We start from the raw sequence: 25,609 nt of genomic DNA, 5'->3' as shown, positions 1-25,609 counted from the left end.
AGCTGCAGATGCAATTTGTCGCAATCACTACATGGATGATTATCTCCAAAGTTTTGATTCTGTGGAAGAAGCTAAGCGTATAGCAAAAGAAGTCAGTTTTGTGCACCGTCAAGGTAAATTTCATTTACAAAAATGGGCGAGTAACAAACCTGAAGTTATAGCCGAGATGGAGCCGCAACTCCAGAATAGAAGTAAAGAAGTCGAGCTTCAAAATAGCCCATTAGCTCCGTTGGAAAAGACTTTGGGTCTGGTTTGGAGAACCAGTGATGATCACCTTACTTTTAATCTGGATATTAAAAGGGCTAATCTGGAAGTACTCGAAGGGACCAAGCGACCCACTAAACGAGAATTCCTAAAAGTTATTATGTCTCTTTTTGACCCCTTGGGTCTTATTACACCGATAACTTTGCCCGCAAGAGGTATATTACAAGAATCGTGGCGTCTCGGTCTTCTATGGGACAGCCTCCTTTCAGATGATTTGAATGAAAAATGGCTCGATTGGCTAGGTCATATGAAACAGTTAAAGAACCTTTACGTTCCTCGTTGTTATCCAGGTTGTTCGGTGGCCAATGATCTAGAGATGCACATTTTCGTGGATGCAAGCCAGACGGCGTATGTGGCTGCTGTATACTGGCGTGCTGTATTAAGAAATGAAGACGTGAAGGTCTCACTAGTTATGGCAAAGGGTAGAGTGGCACCAATAAAATTAGTTTCTATTCCAAGATTGGAATTGCAAGCTGCCGTGCTTGGATGCCGTCTAGCCCGAAATGTGGAAACGGAACATGATCTAAAACCAAGACGTAGAATATTTTGGACAGATTCTCGTACAGTACTCGCGTGGTTGCGCTCAGGTCCTCGGGTGTTTAAGCCATTTGTTGCACATAGAGTAGCTGAAATAGAGGAAGAGACAAGAGTCAGTGAATGGCGCTGGATTCCCACTGGAGAAAATGTGGCCGATGATGCCACTAGAGATGTACCTCGAAATTTCAATAGGGATCATCGATGGTTTCGCGGTCCCAGTTTCCTATATTCTCCAGAAGAGACGTGGCCGAAGGAGAAAATAGAAGAAGCGGGAACTGTACAAACTACAGGAGAAGAGCGAGTGACAGTTGTCGAAAGTTGTCCAATTAATCATCTAATAACTGGCTTGCCTGATGTATCCAGATTTTCGTCCTGGATGCGCCTTATAAGAACAACGGGTAGAGTTTTACAGTTCATTGAGTTATCCCGCAAAACTCAAATTACTGCTTCGGTTCAAATTAGACAGAGACGGCAAGCGAGTAATGACGACATTTTATGGAAGCCGAATGCATCTCGACCAAGATTACCATCACGTAATGCCCATTCAACTAGAGCAGGGGCATATAGCTCAAATAACAATTATATTCCGTTAGACCCTCATTACATCATCAGAGCAGAGAGCTTATGGTGGAAAGCTTCTCAACATGAGAGTTTTGAAAATGAAATTATTTCGTTACAGAAGAAGCTTCCTTTGAGGAGAGACAGTCGATTGCGGACTTTAAACGTTATCATGGATAATGAGGGTATAATTCGGTTGAAATCTAGAATCGATGCTGCTCTTTATCTGAACGACGAACAGCGAAGTCCTCCAATTTTGGATGGTGAACACAGATACATCCGCTTGTTCATCACCTGGTTACACTGTAAAAACAATCATGCAGGACCTGATACGGTGATGAATGAAGTTCGATCTCGTTTCTGGGTCATACGATTGAGAACGGTTACTCGAAGTATTGTAAAGAGTTGTGTCCAATGCAGAATACTACGGGCAAAACCGGCGCAGCCTTCCACTGGTGATCACCCCGGAACGAGGTTGGCCCATCATCAACGCCCATTTTCTTTTGTGGGGTTAGACTATTTTGGCCCTTATAGCGTTACGGTAGGCCGCCACCATGAGAAGAGGTATGTTGCCCTATTTACTTGCCTTACAACTCGGGCTATCCATTTAGAGATTGCAGGGTCATTAAGTACAGATAGCGCAATTATGGCACTGCGACGTATGATAGCGAGACGGGGATGCCCTACAGAAATACACAGCGATAATGGGACGAATTTCCGCGGAGCCGATGCAGAACTAAGGAAGGCAGCGCTTAAAATAACAAAAGATGAGGCGGAGGTAAGGGCGATACGATGGCGCTTTATTCCTCCAGGTGCTCCTTTCATGGGAGGAGCTTGGGAGCGAATGGTACAGTCAGTGAAGAGGGCGCTGGCAGCAACACTAAAGGAACGCCACCCGTCAGAGGAGATGTTGCTTACTTTGCTTTTAGAAGCAGAATATGTGGTCAATAATCGACCACTAACTCCTGTATCAACTTCACCAGAGGACATCGAAGCTTTAACACCGTTACACTTCATTCTTGGTGGTCCAGCCAGGGTTCCACAACCCGGGAGTTTTGCTGATGCTGACTTAAATCACGGGCGAATTTGGCGGCGTACACAACGGCTGGCGGATATGTTTTGGTCACGCTGGACTAAAGAGTATTTATTTAACATTTTACAGTCTCGTCGGGATCCTACAGGTCGAGGGAAGATGCCAGAGCTGGGAGATCTGGTACTCGTGGTGGACGGAACCCTGCCCAGAAATTCGTGGCCTAGGGGAAGGGTCGTGGCGACTTTCCCGGGCAAAGATGGCGTCACTCGCGTGGTCGAGGTGCAGACTAAGGCTGGAGTACTAAAGAGGCCAACTAAGAAAATCATCGTGCTGCTGACGGAGAGTGCGCAGGACGCACTGGGGGGAGAATGTGCACGATGAAATTGTAGTTTTGTTTAGTTTGTTAATAAATAGTGTGATGCAACTGCGGGGGGCGGGGGCCGGGCGAGCGTGTGGTGTGCTATCGTCTCGTTCATTCACCTGAGGTCACTGACCACACTACACGTCGCTCGACACTGCTTCCGCAGCTGCACACTTTTTCGAAAATAGTCTTTTAATTCTTCGCCTCGTCACCAACACAACGTCACACGTAATTTATATATATTAAGATTAAAAGTTGGCTACATTTCTTCTATTTACATAAATATTATCTCTTATATAAATACTACCTCTGGAATTGTAATTGATTTTTTTTATGTAACAGGAGACAAACGGGGTGGAGACACATGTGACATTAAGTGATACCGCCGCCCATGGACTCTCACATTGCCGGAAGGCTCGCAAGCGCGTTGCCGGCCTTTTATGAATTGATTCTTCTTAAAGGACCCTAAGTCGGATGCGTTCGGTAATAGTTCTGTGAGCAGCTGTAAAATTGTACAATTGTAAACTCATTGCGAATATTTCACTTATACTGATGATGTTGAATTAAATTATACCTCAACCAAAGATCCCATATTGTATGTAACTTCTAATTTAATAATCCCTTACAAATTTTCAGTGGTAAACGCAAGTACTTGTGTCGTGGTTAACGTGGAGGCGTGTCTACAGTCTTTGAGAAAACGAAATCAAAAGGTGTCTATGGATGAAAGTAAGCAAGAAATGTAAAGGTGATAATTATATAACTTAATATAGGAATGGGGTAATTCTCTTTCCTATATTTATGTAGCTGTTCACTGATTACCCGTTTATTGATTACCCGTACACATTATTGCGCGTATGACAAGAATTTTCCCGTTTTTGCAATATTTTTCATTAATATTCCGCTCATATTATCTGTTGCGTGATGTGAATCATTAGTGAAAACAGTTTGTTTTGAATTATAATAAAAAAATAAATTAATCAATGGCGCTAGAACCTTTAGACCTAAGTCTATCATTTGTCAAACTAATAGGCAAGTAGGTGATCAGCCTCCTGTGCCTGACACACTCCGTGGACTGTTTGGGCAAGCCCATTTCGTCACGATTTATTCCTTCTCCAAAGAAGAAAGAAAGTCCATTGGTGCACAGCCGGGGTTCGAACTTAGCGAACTTAGCTTAACTTAGCTTAGTTCGAAGGCCGAAGCATATTTATAAACGAGCTAGGTCTGGATATACATAGTTGCTCACCTCACAGTATAAAATGGATGGATGGATTTTTGTTTAGTTTTTTTTTTTGTAATTAGAATTTTTTCTTTGCTAAGTAAGTGTTTTGTTTTTTGTAATCAGAATTTTTTCTTTGATAAGCAATTGTTTTGGTTTTGTAATGTTTGTTTTGTTTCATAATCTCTTTATGATCTCTATATATGTATGCTATGTTTGCCTATAAGTGCTTGGCACATTAAAAATTGTATTTTGTGTTTGTTTCTACCAATGTCTCAGTGTGCCGAGCGTTGGCAAGCTTTATCAATAAAAAAAAATAAAAAAACCTAAGACCACTGGGATGAGAATCGCGCGCTGAAGCTACTAATAATAATAGTACAGATATACGAAGTGAAAATATAAATTTGTTAATATTTTAAAGCTATTTTTGGATTAAACTTTTAGTTCATATAGATTAAAATCTAATTAGTATACGACAATTTACGAAAGAACGATAAATATGTTTTTTGTACTTTATCTAATTAAATTTGTAAAGACGCAAAACAATTTGGTTTAAAGTAACTTCTAGTCTAAACTTTCCTGTCACCGCCATAACGATTTCTACTAAGGGTAGGTAAACAATGTCGAAGCCAACAAAACTATATTACTAAACGCCAGCGTTATCAGTATTAACGATTATAGGGACCTTGCCGCTAAATATAGCTCGGTGGTACAATTTCTCAACACATTATATTAGCGGGGATGCTTCCATGAATGTTTTGGGACACTTTTAACTAAAACTGTCCGGGTTTTCGACTGCAATGTTAAAGGGAAATTAACTTAAAAAGTGAGATCCCAAACAGCGTTGTTTTATATCATTTTTAGTTAGATTTAGATTATTGTTAGTCATGTTTTACTATCACAATGTGCCAGAATGTTTTTGTGATATAATAGCAAAAATTTTTGAGTAATAAGTTATGTGTGGCTTAATCTGCTTCATTTAATCTCATTTATTAATTCAAGACCACTCTTATTGTATGCCGATAAATTAAGGTGCTAATAGATTGTAGATAATGTGGTCAACGATATAAAAACTGTATATTTGGTATTGTGAACACACGCGTTATGTTGCTTTACTTCCACAAAGGCAATTCTGAGTATTATTTTTTTAATTTCCATCTAATACGGCTAATCGTAATGTAAATGAATCACACTGTATAAATAGCCTTAATATGGTCATCATTTGGAACTACTTTTCTTTTGAATAAAATAGTATTACAAAGTTATTAAAAATGTAAATTGGAAACTATTAATAATTTTGTTATTAACTATTAAAATACACACAAACAACTGTTTAACCAATTTTCTAAAAATAATTCAATATATTTGGTAACCGAGTTTATCCCTGGTTGTTCACATTTTTTATGCAAAAGGGTCGACAGTTGGTGACGCCGCTTATTTGCTCTTGCCGCATAATGACTGTTTTGTCGTAACACTTATTGAAAATGCAAAATGTTTAATGAAAAGAGTATAGTTCGTGGCTTCTATTAATTCTCTGAAGTTGCTAATTGCAATACCCAGTGTCCTAGTTACATAAACGTCTATTAAAATATAGCACACACGTATACCTCCTAAAAGAATTAAACGTTTTTATTTTCAAATAATAATTCACTACAATGTATTAGTAGGTTTTTTATTTTGTAATAGGAGGAGGCTTATCTGATGGTAAGTGATACCGTATATAGTATAGTGATACCGTGAACACGCACATTGCCAGTAGGCTCGCAAGTGCGTTGCCGGTCTTTAAAGTTCAAGTATTATTCTTTGCCTTTTTGTTGTACATAGCATGAAATGCTACGAAATAACGTACTTATCTCGTAAGTGTGATGGTTCGACAGGCACGCAGTCATTAGGAATCAGAGTTGTACGCTGAAGCCACTAGGCCAACACTGTATTCATAAGTAACTAAAACTCTTATCTAAACCTTTCATATTAATTAGGTATTTAAAAAAAATTATCGCTTAAATAGTACTTTGAGATTCTTGAATGGCCGTTCATGAATAACTTGAATTTATCAGCGATTATGTGACGTATAAAATGTGTGAATAATGTATATTATATATTGTATAAATAAATAATATTAAACTTTTTTTCATGTAACAAGAAAGTCCTGTAAACTGTCGACATTTTGAAACATCGACGCCATCGAATAATATCCGCAGGGTGATATCTGTAAGTATTAAAGATACATGCTACAGTTTTTGAGTAAGTAGGAAGGTTTTGAGTTTATATTTTGCAGATAGTCTAATTTCATACTTTATAAATAAAGACGTTACTTCCTTTTACAGTCTGGGCCTCAGATTTTTACATGTTTCTTTCATTCTTCATTTTTGGGTCTAAGGCATGTCAGTTACCTCACGATGCTTTCCCGAATCGTACGAGTTGCGCACATTGACATAGAGTCTATCGTACACAGCCGGTTTCGAACCAACGACCTCAAAGAGTTGCTCGCCAGAGCCACTAGGCCAACACTGCTTGAAATTGGTATTAGAATGTTTTATAGCGACACCTATAATCTACGAATACAAAACACTAAGATGTAGCATACCCTGAAACGCAATAAGAAATTTATTCCGACCGCTAAGGCCAAGGGTCAATTTATACTACCGCAGAGTCGAAGCGCACCGAGAGCGACTTCTTGATCTTAGCCCAGAGGCTAAACAGTATCTCCCTTTGTATATTATTAAATATCGCAATTCTAGTAATAGGTTTTGTTTTCAGTGTTGCCTTGGAAAATGCTTCATGGGACGCGGCTTGCCAGTAGCCATATGTTTCTATTACCTTCTTGGAGTCGTAGCGTTTGGTGTTTTAAGAACAAACAACATAATGGATTCGCTTTTGTTTCCATTGGAGTTTACTACAGCTGGTGGTTTGGAATTTGTTAGTATTTTCAGCACATTTATTCACAAATTTCACCAAGTATTTATATAGTTCTGAATTATACTGTGTCTAATAAACTTATGACGTTTATTCGTTCAATATTTTTCTAATTAAATATTATATAAAAAATTTTTTTTCTTCTTCCATCAATACAAAACTACATCGTACTTAAAAAAAATTAGAATTTGGTATTTAATTTAACCCTATCTTCAGATAACTTTACGAAACTTCATCAAAATAAGATAATCAGTTTAACTTATTTTATTTCATTTTAAGCCATTTTTAATCTTCAGGTTGAAAGCTCGGCAAGAGTGTTATACGGCTTATACATAGAGGGCGCCATGTGTCTGCTGGCTTATACATTGGCAACGATTCGACGAAACGGTAGCGACACCGTCACAGATCTCGCAAAGAACTACAGACTCCTTATAACGGATTGATATCAAGATTGTTAATTATTTCATTATTTTCTACATAAGTATCACGTTTTTAAGGTGATGAAAGTTTTTGAGTGCTGAATGGGAATTAGACCAGAAAGGTGTATATACTGGCTACCTCTTTTGAAGCCCAATTCTATTAAAATAAATTTAAAAATATTGTATTTTATTTCAGAGCATGCATAAATTTGATAGTTTAAGGAAAGACAAATATAATTTTAAGTAATTTATTAGATTTCCTACAAACTAGTCAACTGCTATATACAGCGTTTAATTCCAATTTATTCTAAAATGTATTTAAGAAGGAACTACAAAGCATTCCAAACAGAATGATTTAAACAAAATTCCCGAGATAAAAACTATTATATCACAGAATTAGAGGAAAGTCAATACAAATGAAAATGAAAGATGTGATTTGCTAATTTTATTGCTAATTCATGGTTGCCACATTCAGACTTATTAAAACCCTTAACCATTCATATAATTACTAAATCTATATTAAATTCAATAAACAAAAATGTTTGTGTCTCTATTTCAGATTTTCAAGACCAACACAATGCTATAAATCAAATAATGAACCAAAATGTATTTTCAGTAATAAAAACAAATCTGAATGTGGCTCTTTATTAAGTTAACCCTTGCTTCTCTTTGATTCTTTTAAGTCGTCCTCGGTGGCTCCTTCTATGCTTTTCTTGTCTTTGAGCGCCTCCTTAACTGCATCCACCAAGTTATGTGGCTCTGATATAGATATTTTTTTACCTGTGGGTAGGTAAATAGTAAACTGTTTGAAATCTCTTAATAAAATCGCGTTATATATAGGTGTTAGTTTTCTTTTTTATAGAACAGGGGGCAAACGGGCAGGAGGCTCACCTGATGGTAAGTGATACCCGCCGCCCATGGACACTCTCAATGCCAGAGGTCTCGCGAATGCGTTGCCGGCCTTTTAAGAATTGGTACGCTCTTTTCTTGAAGGAGTCTTGAAGTCGAATTGGTTCGGAAATACTTCAGTGGTAAGTGGTAAGATAGTTGCGGTACAAGAATTTGTAGAAATTTATAAATTAAAATTTTAAATAAAGTTTGTTTGTTAATTATTGAGCGTACCAAGTCTTAAAAGGCCGGCGACGCGAGTGAGCCCTCTGGAAATGAGTGCCCATAAAAAAATTAAATTATTTATTCTTTAAAAACAACTAAAAAACAAACTTTGATGTTCCTTCTAAATGGAAATACACAATTTGATTTATTAATGTAACCGTTTAAAGAATACTTGTCTTGACTTTATATGTTTGAACCGCCTCTTGTAATACTATGTGGTACAGAAGTTTACTCGTACTAGCCAAATCTAAAATCAACAACCTACCAAGGTTCTACCAAAAGTTCAATAAAATATAAAACGTTTAATACGATTAGGACAATTATTTTTATGAATAAAACTAAGATGACATATATCGATGATGGTACATTTCTAACACTTACAAACTCAGACCGCTGTAGGTCCATGATTTAGTATTTTATTGTATGAATCTAAATACCCTTAACCTCATTAATACCCACCAACACGTTTAAATATACTAAAGATTACAAATTCGTGTTATTGACATATATCCATCATGCTACATGTTATATATAAATTGCTGAAATTATATGAAATAACTACAAATACAATTCTAATCAAGTTTTGGAACTTACAAGCACATCTCTGCCTATACCTCCTTACCTATGACAATAAGTAGGCTTTAGTTTTATTAAAAACATCTAAAATATAAAATTATAGCATGATGGGATAAGGAAATAAAACAAACAATTTAATCAACATTATATATTCATGGAATTATTTACATTATAAAATAAATTACAACCATCATACTATAAGATTATAGTGCCTACAATTTAAATAACCTCACTTAGGGCAGACAGCACAGTCCGACATCGTATTCACATTTGACATACATGAACCTTTGCGTTAAATCTCCTCCCTTAATCCCTTACCCACAAACACTGACGGTGAGAACGGAAACGATACGACGGTACGCTTCGTTTGATTCTGATTGGTCAAATCGTATCGCGTTTTTGTGAATGGACTACAGTTTCTGTCGACCAATCAATTGTCTACATTCTCAACCCAACTGTCAGTTTTACTTATGTCGTCTGTGTAATTTAACGCTTTCAGCGGGCCATAGACGGACCGCATGTTGCAGTCAAGACCGACTGCAATATGCGGTTTGCTCAGGGACTGCTAGAGGAACTGCAGATCGCCGTGCAGCGACCGCATATTTCAGTCGGTCTTGTCTGCAACATGCGGTCCGTCTATGGCCCGCTTAACTCTCATTTGGTGTCTAATATATATTAAATAGTCTACTAAACTCTAATACAGTACTTTGTACTCTGGCGCAAAATAAAATCTTTATATAAGCGATATACCGATATTTAACATTAAATATTTTGAAATTACGCGTCATACAACTCCGGTTGCTGATCTTTCTGTTTCTTAATCGCTTTTTGGTAACCCATTGGTACATCCAACGGTTGAGTCTCAATGTGATCCTGTATTTCGTGTACATCATACTTGGGAGCGTCAAAGAATACAAGCCAAGCACCAAATAGGCTTATAATTACACCTAATAAGAAAGCCGAGCGATTGTTTTCATAGGCCTGCACCATACTATCGATAAACGTCCATTTTGATTCGCGTTTCGTCTCCTCAGAGTCTTTGTTCTGCGGATGTATATTTTGTGATTTCGTCTGATTACTATCGCTACTTTTTGTGCTTTCTGCAAAATAAAGTATCGTTTGATAGCTGTTTAAGTGTGCTTCTCGGTGAAATTTTCCTTTAATTTTCATAAACATTAAATTTTAATATATAAGTCGTCGACAGAAACTCAATGTCAAACATGTACGTAAGTTACGTACGCGTACAGTACGTACACTAAATAATAAACAATCCATTAAGAAATACCAAATTGGATAAATAATAGCAATTGAACCCTGTAATGTATACCTAGAAGCACTATCAGCATCTGACAAAATCCGATTATTTGAAGAAATTTTTTTTTTCAACTCTTACCATCTCTGTCGAAGGAAACGCCATTAATTTGACCCGGAGTGTCTTCCTCTAGTTCCGCATACGCATACATCAGCGCTTTCTGTTTTTTGCTTAGTGTCTTTGGTACCTGGAAGAATACACTTAAAATCAGGAAACGAAAACAAGCAGAAACAATTTATACATTATTTTTCAAAATTAGTTGATTAAAATGAATGAGATCAGCGCACGTGTAAGTAAAGTTTTACATCTGAAATATTTCTCTTTATACAAAATTATTACTAATAATGGGTCTCAACTTCTCAAGTTAATTTGAATAGAATAATATATTGTGAATTTATTATTCTAGTCTAATTTTGAATTAGAACGAACGATTAATGAACATTGTCCATATCAATAGAAACAATATAAAATTAATATGTCTTACTTAAGGTAAAGAAAACAAACAAAAATATTCCGTTGTTACTGTGTAATATAGGCTCGTCATATGTATATTAGCTAGAATAAAATAAAAAATAAATTTACCTGTATTTTAATATGAACGTAATGGTCGCCATATCCATGTTGGCTCACTCGCTTCATGCCTTTGCGCGATAGACGGATTGTACTGTGGGACGATGTACCTGGTACAACCTGAAATTATGACTAATATAAGTAAGCTATCACACAATTTAAACAAAATACTTTTTATAGTAAGAAAAACAGTTTCCTGTATTAATAATAATAATAATAATCTTTATTTTCTTCTCCCACATACACATACAAGGATATTATGATTAAACTAAGATTAAACATTAACAAGAAACATTAAGAAGTGTATGTGAGAGACTGGTCTCTGTAACAGGAGACCTGAATGACAGATAGCCAGCCTCTCCACCACCGGACCGGAACACGTACAATCATGTCATTGTCATAAGATACAATAGAAGAAAATATTAAATATGTATTAAGTGCTAAAAGAAAACATTGCAAACGGAGTCTTAAAAATAAATTTGGTGTGTGTTTGTATGTGTGTGTATGAAATTATTTACAGACATAAATTAATGTACAGACTGTATAGAATTTGCAAAAAATATTCACTACATTCAGGCATAGACATGCACCCAATGTTATGGGCACACACATTATATTAAACAGCATGTCACATTACTTTAAAATCAAATAACAATCATACCTGTAATGTGTGGTCTTCATACAATCCTTGTATTCTTACGGTGCCACCCAATAAGGCTTGGGACACGGAAATCTGTAAAGCACAATTAATGTTTGATTATATACATGTCTTTTGATTGCTTATAATAAAACAATAGTAAATGTAAATATAGAATCAATTAAACATCTTTTCTGTTAACATTCCTAAGTGTACTTGGTTACCTATATGAATAAAGTTACTTTGACTTTGAATAGAATTTACAACTTGGAGAAATATTGGTATTTTTTAACTCCTAACTCAAAAAGGGTATACATTTGATGTGTCAATGGCATTATAATTCCTTAACATCAATCCGTTATGAGGAAATTTTTTTTGTTCTGCAGCAGTCAATAACAAAAGCTGACATGATCGAGATGGTCCTTAGCTACAATTGATAGTTTCATAAATACCAATCAGCTACTCTGATAATGCTGAAGGTTAGGCTGTTATAAATTAAAAAAAATATTTTATTTTAATTACTCCTAAAGTAAATCACCTGTTTGCCTATAAAAAAAGGTACTGATAATAGAGGTCAAAGCCCATCAAGGTTATAAAACTTCTTACCAAAAGATATAATAGTATTTGATCATTACATATACTAAGTCATATTTCACAACTAAACTTATATAATGTCATACCGTGCAGTCTGTGTGTACATCAGGCCCATCACGTTTGAAGTAACTAGAAGGGTCCACTTTAAATGTAACAAACATCTCATTGCTACCAACTGACATACGCACAGTCTGGCCATCTTCAACCCCTGCCGGTACGGGCACTGTTATTTTTTTTCTTTGTACCTGGAAACATATTTCTATTGCTTACTACAATGAAAACTAAATTAAATGACAACATACATGCTTAAAAAATTTAATTTAGTGAGTAGATTACAGCTCTTCCGAGGACATGATGCGTATTTATAACAAACAAACTAAAAAATTGATTTGAATGAATAACAAATAATAAATCAGTGGGGCTATAACCTATTTAGGTTAGGTTAGCTTGGCCTCAGATTTCTGAATCTGTTTCATGATCATTTTTAAATCTTAAAGGTGTATGTCGGTTTCCTCACGATGTTTTCCTTCACCGTTCGAGCAAATGTTAAATGCGCACAAAGAAAGTCCATTGGTGCACAGCCAGGGATCGAACCTACGACCTCACGTATGAGAGTTGCAGGCTGAAGCCTTTCGAAGATTGAATACCAATATATATACAAAAAACTATAATATATAACCAGTTAAACAATTACTTTCCAATCATAGAAAGTCTAAGGAGTAGTAAAACTTGCTGCCATTTCAAAATCCATTTTACATTTTTAACTACTTACACTTTGGCCTTTGCCCTCACATTCAACACAGGGGTACTTTATTAGCATTCTTGTTCCATGACAATGTCGACAAGTAGACCTCATGACAAATGGACCTAAAAAAAATTAAATATAAAGTAATCCATACATCTGTTGCTGTCGTTTCTGTATTTTAAAAAAGGTAAAATCAACAATGAAATGAGTAAAATAATACTAGCCTAAAATTTTTCATGATTTTACTTAGTTTTTATATATAGTCCAGGCTATGATCATTTGGGTTGTAGTTCTTGCAAATATATTAGTAATGCTTAAGTGTTACAGATTTTGTATATGGTAGAGTATTATTTTTCTAATGTAAAATAATGCTGCTACAGCTCTAGCAGATATCAAACTTCTAAGTATGTGTCATCCAAAACTGTACTATATGTTGTCGTTATATATTAGTTTTACTGTTAGAAGAGAGTAATAAAATAAGTTACCTCTTGAAAATGTTTCCATTCCAGTACCATTACAATAAGTGCATTTGATAGCTTTTGTACCAAGTTCACATCTGCTTCCCTGACATTTAGGGCATGTGTCCACAACATTCACATTAATATCCTTATTCACACCCCTTGCTGCTTCAGTAAAACGTAGATTAACTACTACCTGAAAAGTTAATTTTTTTTTTTATTAATTGAAAATATTAACTATTATTCAGTAAAAGTATATGTAATTGGTTAATACGATACCTCTTGGGCTGCTCCAAATCCAAATTGACTCTCAGCAAAGTCACTGAATGCCTCACTTTTAAAGCCAGCATCACCAAAAATTTTCCGGAACAGCTCCTCAGGGTCTATTGTAGACTTATATTGCCACTGATGAGTGAAACCATCATTACCGCCAGGGCCTCCCATACCACCCATCTGATCTGAGGTTGTTCCATATGTGTCATATTGTTTACGCTTTGATTCATCAGACAGAATCTATAAAAGATATTTAAAAGTATGAATGTTGAGTTTGAGTTTCAATTATATTATAGATTATTTCAAAAGTAAATGAGTTAAATAAACTAACCTCATAGGCTTCTGACACTTCCTGAAACTTTTTAGGAGCTTCTGGGTCAGATTTGTTCGCATCAGGGTGATATTTTTTAGCAAGCTGATAATATGCTTTCTTGATATCCTTTGCAGAAGCATTTTTAGCAACTCCAAGAACTTTGTAGTAGTCAGATCGAGCACTTAAGCTGCTTGAAGTATGTATTAAGCGATGTTTCGTTAATTCGTTATCTGAGGAAAGAGTAAAGGTTATGTGAAAAGTTCCTACAAAAGAAATTTTCTGTACAACTAGGAATAAAATAAAAGATTCTAATTTTTCTTAAAATATTTTATGATAAATAAATATGAACACAAATCAAATTAAATGCCGGTGATGTAATGTCAGCATGTAAAACTTACATTTAAAATTTCTATGTAGGGATACCAAGGTCCCACCTAAAACATGGTTACAATTATTACATTTGTGCAGGAAACGACAAGAAGTTTTTGATAAATTACTATTTAAAACCGAGCTAATCGTTCTTGGATTTAAAAATCCAAGAAAACTTCGAGTCGGGGCCATTTTTTGGTGAAATTATTTAAATGACAGATTAAAGATTTAAAACAATTTCCAATTTGACATTCTAGAACCATACATATCTACAGATCAGCATTCTGACACAAAATTATTGTCATAGTACGTTTTTCATGGGTTATCGACAAGTATTTTAAACTGACAGATGACATAACGTATTCTTGGCAACGGTAGGCAAGATGATTTATAAACAAAAAACATTTAAAATACTTATTATAATTCACAACTAAATAAAATCATTGTAATAAATGAGGTGTTGGGAAATTTGTCAACTTTATACAGTATTGTGTTTCTCGTTAACGTATAAAATATATCAAAAGTGAAATGGCTTCTACTAATATTCGGGATCAACTCGAACATCAAGTAATTATTTGTATTGCATTCGTTAATACGTAATTTATATAACTCATTCCAACATATTTTGTATTAGTTAATCGGTATTCTTCTTATTAAAGCGTCAGCGTGTGGAACAGAGGATGAAGCAAAAGCGCCAAAGTCTTGGATTGGTTCAAGCTAACGACTTGAGAGTTGGTTCTGCAAAGCGTCCTATCTCTGGTAGTCGTTCTAGAGAACTCCACGGTAGTGAAATGATGAATTTATTTTTAGTGCTCCTGTTAAAGTTCTTAGTCTGTTAAGTGTTTAAGTTCTGCATGTTTGGCTGTTTATTTTTATGTTACGCCTTTTATTTTCTTTTCTATAACAGGCTATGATGGTCCGATGCAATTTCTTATGTCTCCAGTAAATCCTGACCAAGTTATACCTCTTCAGACAAATAGAATTTCCACTTATGATGGTAAGTTTTGTGTATTCTCATCTTAATTCTTATAGTTACATAGAATAAGCAATTATAATTCAAAGTGTTATAAAAAAGAGTGCCTTAATAAGTTTAGTCTTCATATATCTTGTCTTCTATCTATCTGAGTGATAAATTAAAAAGCATGATTTGTACTTGTAATTCACATTCCATGTCTTTTTTGAGTATTATAGTTTTGTTTAAACAAACAACAACAGCTTTTTTACTAATACAACAGGTCTAGCTAAATATGATTTAAATAATGCTAATCCTTGGGATTGATTTGCTCCAGTACAAACAATTTGTATGACTCAAAACTTGGCAATTAAAAAGAGTGGTGGAGTGCTTCTTGCCAGTTCTTCTTGCTCGCTCTACACCTTTCACTTGCGAACTGAGAATCAATTTAACATCTTTTCTGTTGACATTGATAAGTGTACTTGTTTACCTATGTGAATAAAGTTATTTTGAGTTTATGCATCACTGGTCACTAAATAACTATAAAAACCTTAAAAACCTGTTTGGAGTGTATAAGCAGCTATGTATTAAATTCATAATATGTCTAATGCAAGGTAAATTGAATTTGCATACACATGGAAATTAATAATTCAGCTAGTGAACACATAAAGATGTGTCAGTTTTAGTCTGTCAGTCATTTTAAAACATATCTCACACAATCAAGTTTAGTTCTCGAATAAGAACTCCAAGAAATTATAAAAATGTAATATAGCAATAAAATTGAAACAGCAGAATAGAATTTGCACCTAAATACATAGATAAACTCCATAGAAATCTTCAATTGAGTTGATTAAATAAAATGTTATCAAAAGATAGCAGAACTATTTACTTTATTATGACGTGCCATAATTTTGTTTCTTCTAAGATTTATTTCCACGCTGTTTCAGAACTGGGCAATCAAATTGAAGTCTTAACAGTGGGTGATGACACAGGAGAAGGTAGCGGTGAAGAGGGAGAAAGTGTGCCAGTTTGTAGTGTAGGACGAGATGCAAGTGCAGATGATCTGTGTGCTGATGCAGCTGTTGCACCTATGCTGTCACGGCCCCAAAGAGATGGTTCACCAACTCAAGTTAGTGTTGTTCTATTTTAATAAAGATTTAAAGAGTTCAATAGATATTTTTATAAAAATACTAAGTATCACATAAGCAGACTACTAGTACTAAATACAATGAGAAGATTACTTACTAAATTTAAAGTAACTGTATTTGACCTTGTTAGATAAATATACACATAATTTCTATGTGAAGTAGTCCTTGGGTTGTAATGTTAACAATTCATAGCTAAGGTTTTATGTAGCAGTATTATATTATAAATTCATAAATCAAAATATGGATCCTAAAGCGGGCCATGCGGTTTTCTCAGGAACTACTCGAGCGGTCCGTGTATTGCGAATATGAATTTAGTATGGAAACTGCAGATCGCCGTGCGGCAACCGCTTAGAGCAGTCGGTATCGGCTGCAACATGCGGTCCGTCTATGGCCCGCTTAAGAGCATTTTTTTAAGCAATTAAAAATTTACGTTTTTACAGAATGCAGAAATAGAAGGCTCTGTAGAGGGTGCTGTTGAGACTTTTGTAATAACTCCAGCTAAGCATGGAACATTGTACAAGTGTAGAATAGCAAGGGACAGGAAGGGAATGGATAGAGGCCTATATCCTACTTATTTCCTGCATTTAGAAAAGGACTATGGCAAGAAAGTATTTTTATTAGCAGGTTTGTTATTTTATCATTTATAAATATTTTATGTAGAGCAAGAGGTCGGATCTATTGTTTATACCTATTGTTATAGTTCCATTGTTTGATGTTACAGAGATAAGAAAAGAATTATGGAAATATATTGCTGCTAGGTCTTTAAATTACTTACTTAACTTAAAGTGGAACATTCCGAATGTAATGGACAAGGCACATTTAATCAATCCAAAAATCACATTTATATATCTCTAAAGAACACTCTTAAAGAGATATACATATAAATCTTACATTAGATCACTATTAGAGTATGCCTACAGCATTTAATATTCTTATTTCATAAAGTATATAAATATGCTTGAAAGGGTTCAAAGAAAAGCCACGAAAATGGTCAGAGCACTTAGGAACAAACCTTATAATGAGTATCTAAAAGCACTTGATCTTACTGATTTAAGAAGTAGGCGGTTAAGAGGAAATCTCATTGAAACCTATAAAATCCTTACTGGCCACTATAACATTCCAGGAATTTAGAAGCTCTTTTTTTAAGTGAAAATAATCTAAATAAAGTAAATAATCTATCATAAGTCCGAATCGTTGTTGTTTTTTCGTCCTAGAAAGATATTAGAGCGACTCATGTCCACGTGTAATACCTTTTCAGAATCCCTATTAAATGCGCCAAAACTTGTAGTACAGGGACACTTTTCGGTGGAGTAATTTTTTTTCACAGTGGGGTCCAAAGTAAAGAAAAATTTATGATTTGAAAAAATGTTATATCGTATCACTTAATATTATCTTAAATACACTCAATAAACAACTATAAATAGTATGTCTAACGCAAGATCTCATCAGTACCAATCTAGTGGATATTATGAGAAAGATACAGGATGTAGATATTTTCGAATTTTAAGAAGAATTAGTAAAAAAAGTCAATTTTCATATAAAACCAAAATAAATCATAACTCTGCAGGGGTTGACCTTAGAGACCTCCCGTAGAACAATTTTTTGCCGCTGATGACCTCATCTACCCCCTATTTGCGTTTGATCCACGACTTTATGGCCACCCTGTAGATCATATGGCAAGTACAGAACAAGGACAACAATTTTACAGAACCTAAATCTTGTAATTTTTTAGGTCGGAAACGTAAAAAGTCAACAACATCCAATTACCTGATATCTACAGACCCAACAGAGTTAACACGTCAAGCCGATAGTTATGCTGGCAAATTAAGGTCCAATTTACTTGGTACAGCATTCACTGTGTATGATAATGGCAAGGCCTGGAGGAAGAACTCTAGGGATCCTCCACGTCATGAGTTGGCTGCAGTTGTATATGTAAGTTAAATACAATTTGTGTCTATAATGTATACTGTGTGTATAAATCTATATTGTTCAAAAGGAACCTTTGGTTATAATTCCTCATTAAATACAATTTCGGGATATAGATATAGTATTGCAGTATAATAGAGATACAGCCCTGACCATATATTTATGTATTTAATATTTTCATCAGATAACAATAAAATATTATTTGTGTGAAAGTGGACTTTTTAGGAACAAGTGTTATATTGTATTTTTTTTAAAAGTTTAGATTGTAGTAGGCCTTAATTGGATGTATAATTAATTTACTATTATACATCAAAGTTATTATTACCTATTAATTCTAGGATACAAACGTCTTGGGATTCAAAGGACCGCGCAAAATGACTGTAATATTACCAGGAATGACCCCAGACAGGCAGCGGGTGACAATCGCCCCACAGGATGACTCAGAGACACTTCTAGAACGTTCTAGAAGCAAGAACTTTGATGATATTGTGGTTCTACACAATAAAACACCAGTCTGGAATGATGAAACACAGTCATATGTGCTTAATTTCCACGGAAGGGTCACACAGGCAAGTGTGAAGAATTTTCAGATTGTACATGACTCGGAACCGGATTATGTTGCGATGCAATTTGGTAGAATATCCGAGGATGTGTTTACTATGGACTTCAGGTACCCGCTGTGTGCCTTACAGGCTTTTGGTATCGCGTTAAGTTCCTTTGATAGTAAACTTGCCTGTGAATGATTTATAACCGGAGATTTTAATTTTTAAGTGTGAATATTATCGTTATGTGACTGTTGAATAGGTGTTTCAATACAGATAAATTTACAAAAACCTGAGACTAAGGCTTTATGCTATATTCCGAAACCAAATCCAAAACTTGAGCTCTCTTGTAATAACTAACATGAAATTGTTTAATTTAATCATACATTTAATATTTTAATCAGGATATTCAATAAGAAAAATATTTATTTAATATATGGCCCGAAATAATTGCTTTCTTATTTACAAGTTCTTGTTGGAACACCATTCAACAGTCAATTTGAATAATATTTAGGTTGATTAATTGTTTGAATAATTTGATTGGGACATTTTATAACAGATTTTGCAGCACGGAAATAACACAAGGGTTTTTAATTATTCGTAACTCTAGTCACAATATCACTACTATAGAATTTTATATATTAAAAAATGTCCCAATTAATAGTGTTGTCCTATTTTAAAGACAGCTTGGATAGAGTCCTTTGACTCTTATTTTTCCGACCAAGATAATACCTTGGAATTTACTATTTATACATTCCTTTGTGACTGTTATTAATGTAATGTATTATTGTAAATTATTTAAAAATAACGAATTTGATTAAATCACAATCATGATTTAGCATTTAGTTAACTTTACGCACACTCCATTTATTGGTGCTTTTGATTATAGTTATTTATTAATTTGATCCAACGAATCAATTATAAAAATAGAACCATGTTTTAGAAAGATTTCATCATAGTAGTTAATAATAAGACCTTGACTTGAGGAATTGAGAAAATCTTAAGATTTTATAATGAATAAAAATAATGTGACCAATTTTGATGGAATTTTGTTAGATAGATATCACAATTTTTCATTGTAGTTTATAAAACTGCATTTACATTTTATCAACAAATGTTTTTTTTAATTATCAATTTACAGATAACAAAATACTTCTATTTCAAAACCCCAGGGTTATGTTAGGGGTAAATAATATCCCTTATTCATACTAATGTAAAATATCAATCTAATACAAGTTTTAACTAATATACATACTCAATTGTCTCAATGTTATATGAGTTTATTCTGTGATAAAAAGAGACAGAGTGTATAAGTAAAAACAGTAAACAAACTATTTTAGTTTTTTTACTAAGGAAGGAAATTTATATTAGTTGCTTATGAAAACTTGCCCCATTGTTGTGGTATATTTGATTTACCAAATTTAATATTAATTGCAAATATAGCTCTTTTTAAAGTTGAAAATTAATTAATCACAATTAATGTAAATTTATCTTAATTGTTTAAGGAATGTTGCATTTAAATGAAGTATGTACAATTTATTTGAGCTAGTCAATATGATTTAGACTATTATTTAAATTTAAGTATGCACAAATTTTCCACCGGTTTTAGTATGTATTATTTATTGAATATTGTCATGATAAAGATTGCAAATCAACTGATAAATCATAGAATATTTGAGTGAGTCATTGTCAAAAGTATTTGTATAAAACAATTATTTGGTAAGGAAATGCCAGTTAAGATTCTAATTTACTATTGATATATCATTTTTATTGCCATTTGTTTTAAGTTAAAAAGTAGGGTAAAAATCTATGTGTGGTCTATGGAGACTTATTAAAAATGATTTTTTGTATAGGTAAAGGATACCGTATGAGAAGCAGTTTTAACTAAAGGAATTATTTCTCTTTCTACCCAGTGTTCTTTACGATGTGATGAATAGAGACGGTTTTATGCGTAAAAAGAGTAAAGACGTTACAGTGAATGTAACAAACATTCGGTTTATTTACGCAATTATTGTTTTTAACATACATACAAAATTTGAGTACAATTTATTATTGCTTTTGAGTAGGAAGGTTTTTTTATCATTTAATCAATTTCTATACTAAATTTATAGTACCTAATTTAGTCGAAGGCACTGAACCATCAATTATGTATTAAGATACTTATACTTAATTTATTTTTTACCATTACAGTATTAGCAATAAGTAAGTTTAAGTTTTGTCGTGGTTCTTATTGCCTAAATTACATATAACAATCACAAATAATTGGAAAATCACAATATAGTTACTAGCATAATGCATTTTAAATATTGAACTTGTCATACATACATACTTTAATTTTAATAAACTAATATATTAATTAAATTTTTTAAATGATGTGTAAGATAATTAAAATAACGATTAAAGCATGAAACGAGCTTCTAGATTAATATTTAATATAAAGTGCACGATTTAATCTCGAATTTATAGATCTTTTGTAAAACATAGAGCTTTCACAATTTTTTATAACGAATTAAGTGTCTGTTTAACATGGATTTAGAATTACGTCGCACGAATTTGATGATGCTGATTATGCAGGAGTCTCGGGGGACATTGGAACACCTCCAAGTGATTTTTGCTGCCGGAAATGTGTCTTAAGTATTTTTTTAAAAAAGTTTTGTGAAATATATTGAAATTTGTAAATAATCCTCAATTTTCTACTTTTCTATTGGTTATAAGAGATATGAAATTCTCTGTAAAAAATCGGTTTTTTAATTAATCGATTGTTTTTAGCATGAAAATGAGGTGATTACTACATCCCTCCTCCTCCTCCTCAACCGCCGCCAATTCGTGCGACGTAATTCTAAATCGTTACCCCCAATTCAAATAGGCCATCAGAAATAAATTTACGAAAAAATTTAATAATCAGATTCCATAAAAAGACCTATCTGGAAATTCTTCACTATAACTTCGTTGGAGTTGGTCCATAAGCAAGTTACTTAAATTTTCTGTTAAAATTAAAGTTTTAATCAACTGCTATATATTTGTGTACATTAGGATATGTGTATGCTTATAACAGCCTTTCAATGTTTCTTGAACGTAGAATGTAATTCAAGCATTTGTAGACATAATATTTAATTCCCTTGTTAGAGTTATGCCTAGTGACCCTTGGAGAAGCCTGAGCCTTAAAAGTTATGTTTCATATTATATAACTTGTGTGGGCGCATCACTATTACCAGCCATGAGTAAAAGAAACATTGAGAGAGCTTAGTATGTGTCTATGTAATAGATGTGTTTATTGTGATTTGTGACCTACAAAGTATTTGTGTATTGTGCCTTTAAGTAGGATAAATGTTAGTGCCTTTTATTTTCATCTCCACTGTGTATTTTGTACCTGAATCTTTAAAATCATCTGTAAACCAAAAATAGGAAAACTTTGAATATAAGGAGTAAAATAATCAGTGTATCGTAAGATTTTAAGTGCAAATTGGCAATTTCTTTACATGACTATTGCATGAATAAATAAAATGTTTTATATTTCTATTATTACTAATCAATTCTCAAGAACAGTACCGAACATTCCATATTTATATTAAATGCCAATGTAATTATGAGAAAATATTTAAAGTTTTCTTATTGACACTATAGTCATCTTAGTATTGTATGTTTATTATATATAATTTATTGTCGTTGAGATTTCAAATCATGGATTTGAACCACAAGTTAAAACAAGATGTTATAACTGGGGCCCGATGGATGCAGCTGTTGGTCAACCCAATAATATGCTCAGGTACTATTCCTTTTATTTGTAATGTTCACTGCATATAACTTATCAAAATTATGGTATATGTGTTTGAAGCTGTAAGACATAAACTGTATTTTTTTTACCTTAGTCTGATGAATTCTGTTATTAATCATTTAGTTTCAATAAAAAATAAATTGTATTTGTATTTATTTTTATACTATATCTTATTTTAGCTATTCAAGTAGAAAAATATATATCTCTTAATTTTCTCATAAAACACGAATACTAGATATTTTTAAATTTAAAAGGAACAGGTCCAGTGCATTCAAGTAAATCTTAACTAATTTTTTTACAAAAAAGTTTCAATAGAAAGTCCATCAGTTTGAAGTGTGTATAAGTTGGTAGTTATTGAAAAGACTAAATATTAAACTAATAAAACTCGAATAAATTAGAGAACAGTTCTGATTATGGTATGAATAGTTAACATGAGCATTGTGCAACTGCATATATTCTATCAAAAAGATGTTATAAGGTATCATTAAGAGTTTTCTACTTTATAAATGTAAATCAAAATTACTAAGAGAAAGGTTAGTTTCAAGATATACAAATCTTTATTTTTTATAATTTTTTATTGGACTTAAATACAAAACTTATTCTGCTTTTGCAGCGGCAGCTTTGGGTTTCTTCGCCTTGATTGGCCGTTGTGAGCGCAGAATTGCTGAAGCACGACGTAAGGTGGCTTTGGTCAAGTCTCTGCGGTAGTTGTTAGCTTTGAGCAATCTCTTCAACTTGAAGAGGGATCGTCTGGCACCGGCCTTGAAGTTACGTCTCACTAGGTTCTTAACAGGCTTATTTGTCGCTTTAGCCTTCTTGTAAACGACTGTGAAACCTTTCCTGCTGGGGTTTTCATTTTCAACCACGCCGACCGCCTTTTTGTGAATCAAGCCATTATACCTGAAGGCATTTAGGTTAGTCACATTGTTAGGTTCCTTACTGAAGGGCTTTTTAATATTACGCTTTTTGACGAGGAAAGCGTTGTTGTTTCGGATAATCATCCAATTTAAATGCGCCGACATTTTTATAATGTGCACTTTATTTCCACTCACAAAACAACGTGCTCACGACGTGTCCGTAGACAAAAAGGAAGATCTTGAAATTAGTTCTGACAAATGACAGTTGACACAATACTTTAAGTATCCAAATAATTTGTCTATGGTTAGATAATTTTACAAAATTATAGGCTGACAATTTTTCTTGTTAAAATGTTTTTTATTTGCGTAAAAGACTAGGGTCATATCTGTATATTAACATGTGATATTTGACCATAATTTTATCGCGAAGCTATTTTAAAACGATCACGATCTCCTAATACATTAATTGAAATAGTTTAACTTGAGGTGAAAATCAAAAGAATATTTATTTGGAAAAGGATACTTTCATGTGTATTTAAAAAAATCGCAAATAATGCATTCATTTAAAATAAAAAGATATTACCATGAATTAGGATAAATAGGAAAAAGATCCTGTCTGATAGTTATGAAGAACAATTAAGGAATTTTTTCGTTACTAAAGCCATATACAGAGCGTAAATAAGTAAGCACTTAAAAAACAATTAGGTGCTTTTGCGCTCAGCTCCTATGATGTTATATAATATATATGTTACTCGCTGATAATATGGCTTTATACAAGAATTTGTAATATCGGATCAATACAAACAAAGAAACAATTAAAATAGAATCTTCTGTTTTTTTATAAATCATGATATTATAATGTTTAACTATAAAAAAAATATTCTAGCCTTTAAAAAAATGATGGTACTTTATATTCTGACGTCAACTTAACACGTGTAAATAAAATAAAATGTAGATAAACTCTTGTGTGACTTCCTCCTGCCATAATCACAGCTATAATCTTTCTGGGAAAGCTTTCCACGATGCATTTAATAACGCTTTGAGGAATACGTTTTTCTGCAATGACTCTATTTCGTTCCTTGGTGTCACAATCCAACTTCTTGTATGTACGCTTTCACAACGCCAGAACGGTGTGGGCGCGCATTGTGATCCAAAAAATGGTATCAAAAGAACTTTCTTATCTTTACTTAACTTAATTTATTATTAATTCTGTATTGGTTTTGAGTGAAATCGAGTCGGTTTTCATTTGACTTTTATCTATTATGATTAAGGTGTTACTTAGTTAGGGAAAATTTACTAAGACAATCTTAGCAATATGTATAATAACTTTCAAATTAAAACAAATCTATCATTACTTTAAAAATCATCCCTTAATTGACAAAAGTTGAGATCAAACATATAAAAATAAAGCATTTCAAACATAATGAAAATTTAAGATAATGTAAATATTACAATAAAGCATATTTTATCTTTTAGTTTCGATCATTATATTTAATAGTTGATATCCCATACCTAACTATATATGCCGTCATAAAAATGTATATAAACCATGATATGATATACCGAGCATATGATTGTGTATTATGTGTCGTTTCCAAATACATAACTCCTAATAGATCGTTTAAAGTCAAATTCCTAGGTGTTCATATTTAAGGATTTGGTGATTTAATTTTTGTTTTCAGACTTGTTATTTAAACATTTTAATGCGTAAAAAAAGGTACACGTTAAATCGAAAACCTCACCCATCGTTTATTAAGCCATTTAAAAATAAGATATTTAAAACAACACAAGTTGCAAGGGTTCTGTGCCTGATTCTATGCTGCTCTGTGAGCGTTATTAGTGCTACTCTTATAGCGAGTTTCTATAATTTTATACTAGTCTTGTAGGTAGCAAGTTGTCTATGAAATTAACCGTTGTCAGATTTTGGCAGCTGTGTTATCTGCCAAATTCCAAACTAAACTTGTGTGCAGCGTTGCCAACTCTACGTCTTTTTACGTAGATCTACGTATTTTAGGCCTTTTCTGAAAACCTACGAACTTCAGTCACAGAATCTACGTATTTTTAATCAAATTGAAAATTTTGCACAATATCCAAATTCATTAGGCTGAATAGGCATAATATCTATTACTTTCGAAAAAAAAAAGT

The 25,609-nt window shown here is 33.4% G+C and overlaps 4 protein-coding genes across 9 annotated transcripts in view; 2 read left to right on the top strand and 2 right to left on the bottom strand.

The window, feature by feature from the left end:
- Window positions 1–7,403, top strand: part of LOC125051881 — a 32,657-nt gene extending 25,254 nt beyond the window's left edge. Inside the window, exons 6-9 of the mRNA XM_047652495.1 lie at window positions 3,390–3,479; window positions 6,113–6,180; window positions 6,730–6,888; window positions 7,182–7,403. Of these exons, the coding sequence (XP_047508451.1) occupies window positions 3,390–3,479; window positions 6,113–6,180; window positions 6,730–6,888; window positions 7,182–7,328 (464 nt within the window). The 3' untranslated portion in view covers window positions 7,329–7,403. The remainder of the gene's footprint in view (window positions 1–3,389; window positions 3,480–6,112; window positions 6,181–6,729; window positions 6,889–7,181) is intronic.
- A 135-nt stretch (window positions 7,404–7,538) lies between these two features.
- Window positions 7,539–14,502, bottom strand: LOC125051517 (protein tumorous imaginal discs, mitochondrial-like). 5 transcript variants are annotated; one of them, XM_047651882.1, is made up of 11 exons: window positions 14,294–14,499; window positions 13,914–14,125; window positions 13,589–13,822; window positions 13,337–13,505; window positions 12,879–12,973; window positions 12,193–12,351; window positions 11,537–11,608; window positions 10,888–10,995; window positions 10,387–10,492; window positions 9,012–9,039; window positions 7,948–8,084 (listed from the first exon to the last, which is right to left on the bottom strand). In XM_047651882.1, the coding sequence occupies exons 1-10, from the start codon at window positions 14,454–14,456 to the stop codon at window positions 9,026–9,028; spliced, it is 1,332 nt and encodes a 443-aa protein (XP_047507838.1). In that variant the 5' UTR covers window positions 14,457–14,499; the 3' UTR covers window positions 7,948–8,084; window positions 9,012–9,025. The 5 variants fall into 5 exon arrangements, with proteins under 5 accessions (XP_047507836.1, XP_047507837.1, XP_047507838.1 ...); XM_047651880.1 differs by lacking the exon at window positions 9,012–9,039 and having other exon boundaries at window positions 7,539–8,084; XM_047651881.1 differs by lacking the exon at window positions 9,012–9,039 and having other exon boundaries at window positions 7,908–8,082; window positions 10,384–10,492.
- Window positions 14,503–14,603: 101 nt separating this feature from the next.
- LOC125051519 (protein king tubby) lies at window positions 14,604–21,472 on the top strand. 2 transcript variants are annotated; one of them, XM_047651885.1, is made up of 7 exons: window positions 14,605–14,831; window positions 14,924–15,047; window positions 15,172–15,261; window positions 16,164–16,345; window positions 16,805–16,988; window positions 18,097–18,296; window positions 18,629–21,472. In XM_047651885.1, exons 1-7 carry the CDS (start codon window positions 14,793–14,795, stop codon window positions 19,031–19,033), a joined length of 1,224 nt encoding a protein of 407 aa, XP_047507841.1. In that variant the 5' UTR covers window positions 14,605–14,792; the 3' UTR covers window positions 19,034–21,472. The 2 variants fall into 2 exon arrangements, with proteins under 2 accessions (XP_047507842.1, XP_047507841.1); XM_047651886.1 differs by lacking the exon at window positions 15,172–15,261 and having other exon boundaries at window positions 14,604–14,831.
- Window positions 21,473–23,163: 1,691 nt separating this feature from the next.
- LOC125051520 (60S ribosomal protein L28) lies at window positions 23,164–23,714 on the bottom strand. Its single transcript, XM_047651887.1, has one exon. It carries the CDS (start codon window positions 23,627–23,629, stop codon window positions 23,204–23,206), a length of 426 nt encoding a protein of 141 aa, XP_047507843.1. The 5' UTR covers window positions 23,630–23,714; the 3' UTR covers window positions 23,164–23,203.
- Between the last annotated feature and the right edge of the window lie 1,895 nt (window positions 23,715–25,609).

This window comes from Pieris napi, chromosome 8, assembly GCF_905475465.1.
Source record: "Pieris napi chromosome 8, ilPieNapi1.2, whole genome shotgun sequence".
Taxonomy (NCBI): domain Eukaryota; kingdom Metazoa; phylum Arthropoda; class Insecta; order Lepidoptera; family Pieridae; genus Pieris; species Pieris napi.
Note: the sequence above shows the minus strand (reverse complement) of the source record. Positions and strands in the feature narration are given on the sequence as shown.

Bases quoted from the DNA above. Each gene is read 5' to 3' on its own strand.
- LOC125051517 (XM_047651879.1), bottom strand. From the start codon at position 14,456: ATGGCCCCGACTCGAAGTTTTCTTGGATTTTTAAATCCAAGAACGATT. The intron at 12,974-13,336 runs GTAACTTATTTT...AATTTTTTTTAG, and splicing joins AATGGAAACATTTTCAAGAG to GTCCATTTGTCATGAGGTCT. The intron at 10,996-11,536 runs GTATGATTGTTA...TCATAATTTCAG, and splicing joins ATGAAGACCACACATTACAG to GTTGTACCAGGTACATCGTC.
- LOC125051519 (XM_047651885.1), top strand. From the start codon at position 14,793: ATGGCTTCTACTAATATTCGGGATCAACTCGAACATCAA. The intron at 16,346-16,804 runs GTTAGTGTTGTT...ACGTTTTTACAG, and splicing joins GAGATGGTTCACCAACTCAA to AATGCAGAAATAGAAGGCTC. The intron at 18,297-18,628 runs GTAAGTTAAATA...TATTAATTCTAG, and splicing joins AGTTGGCTGCAGTTGTATAT to GATACAAACGTCTTGGGATT.
- LOC125051520 (XM_047651887.1), bottom strand. From the start codon at position 23,629: ATGTCGGCGCATTTAAATTGGATGATTATCCGAAACAACAACGCTTTC.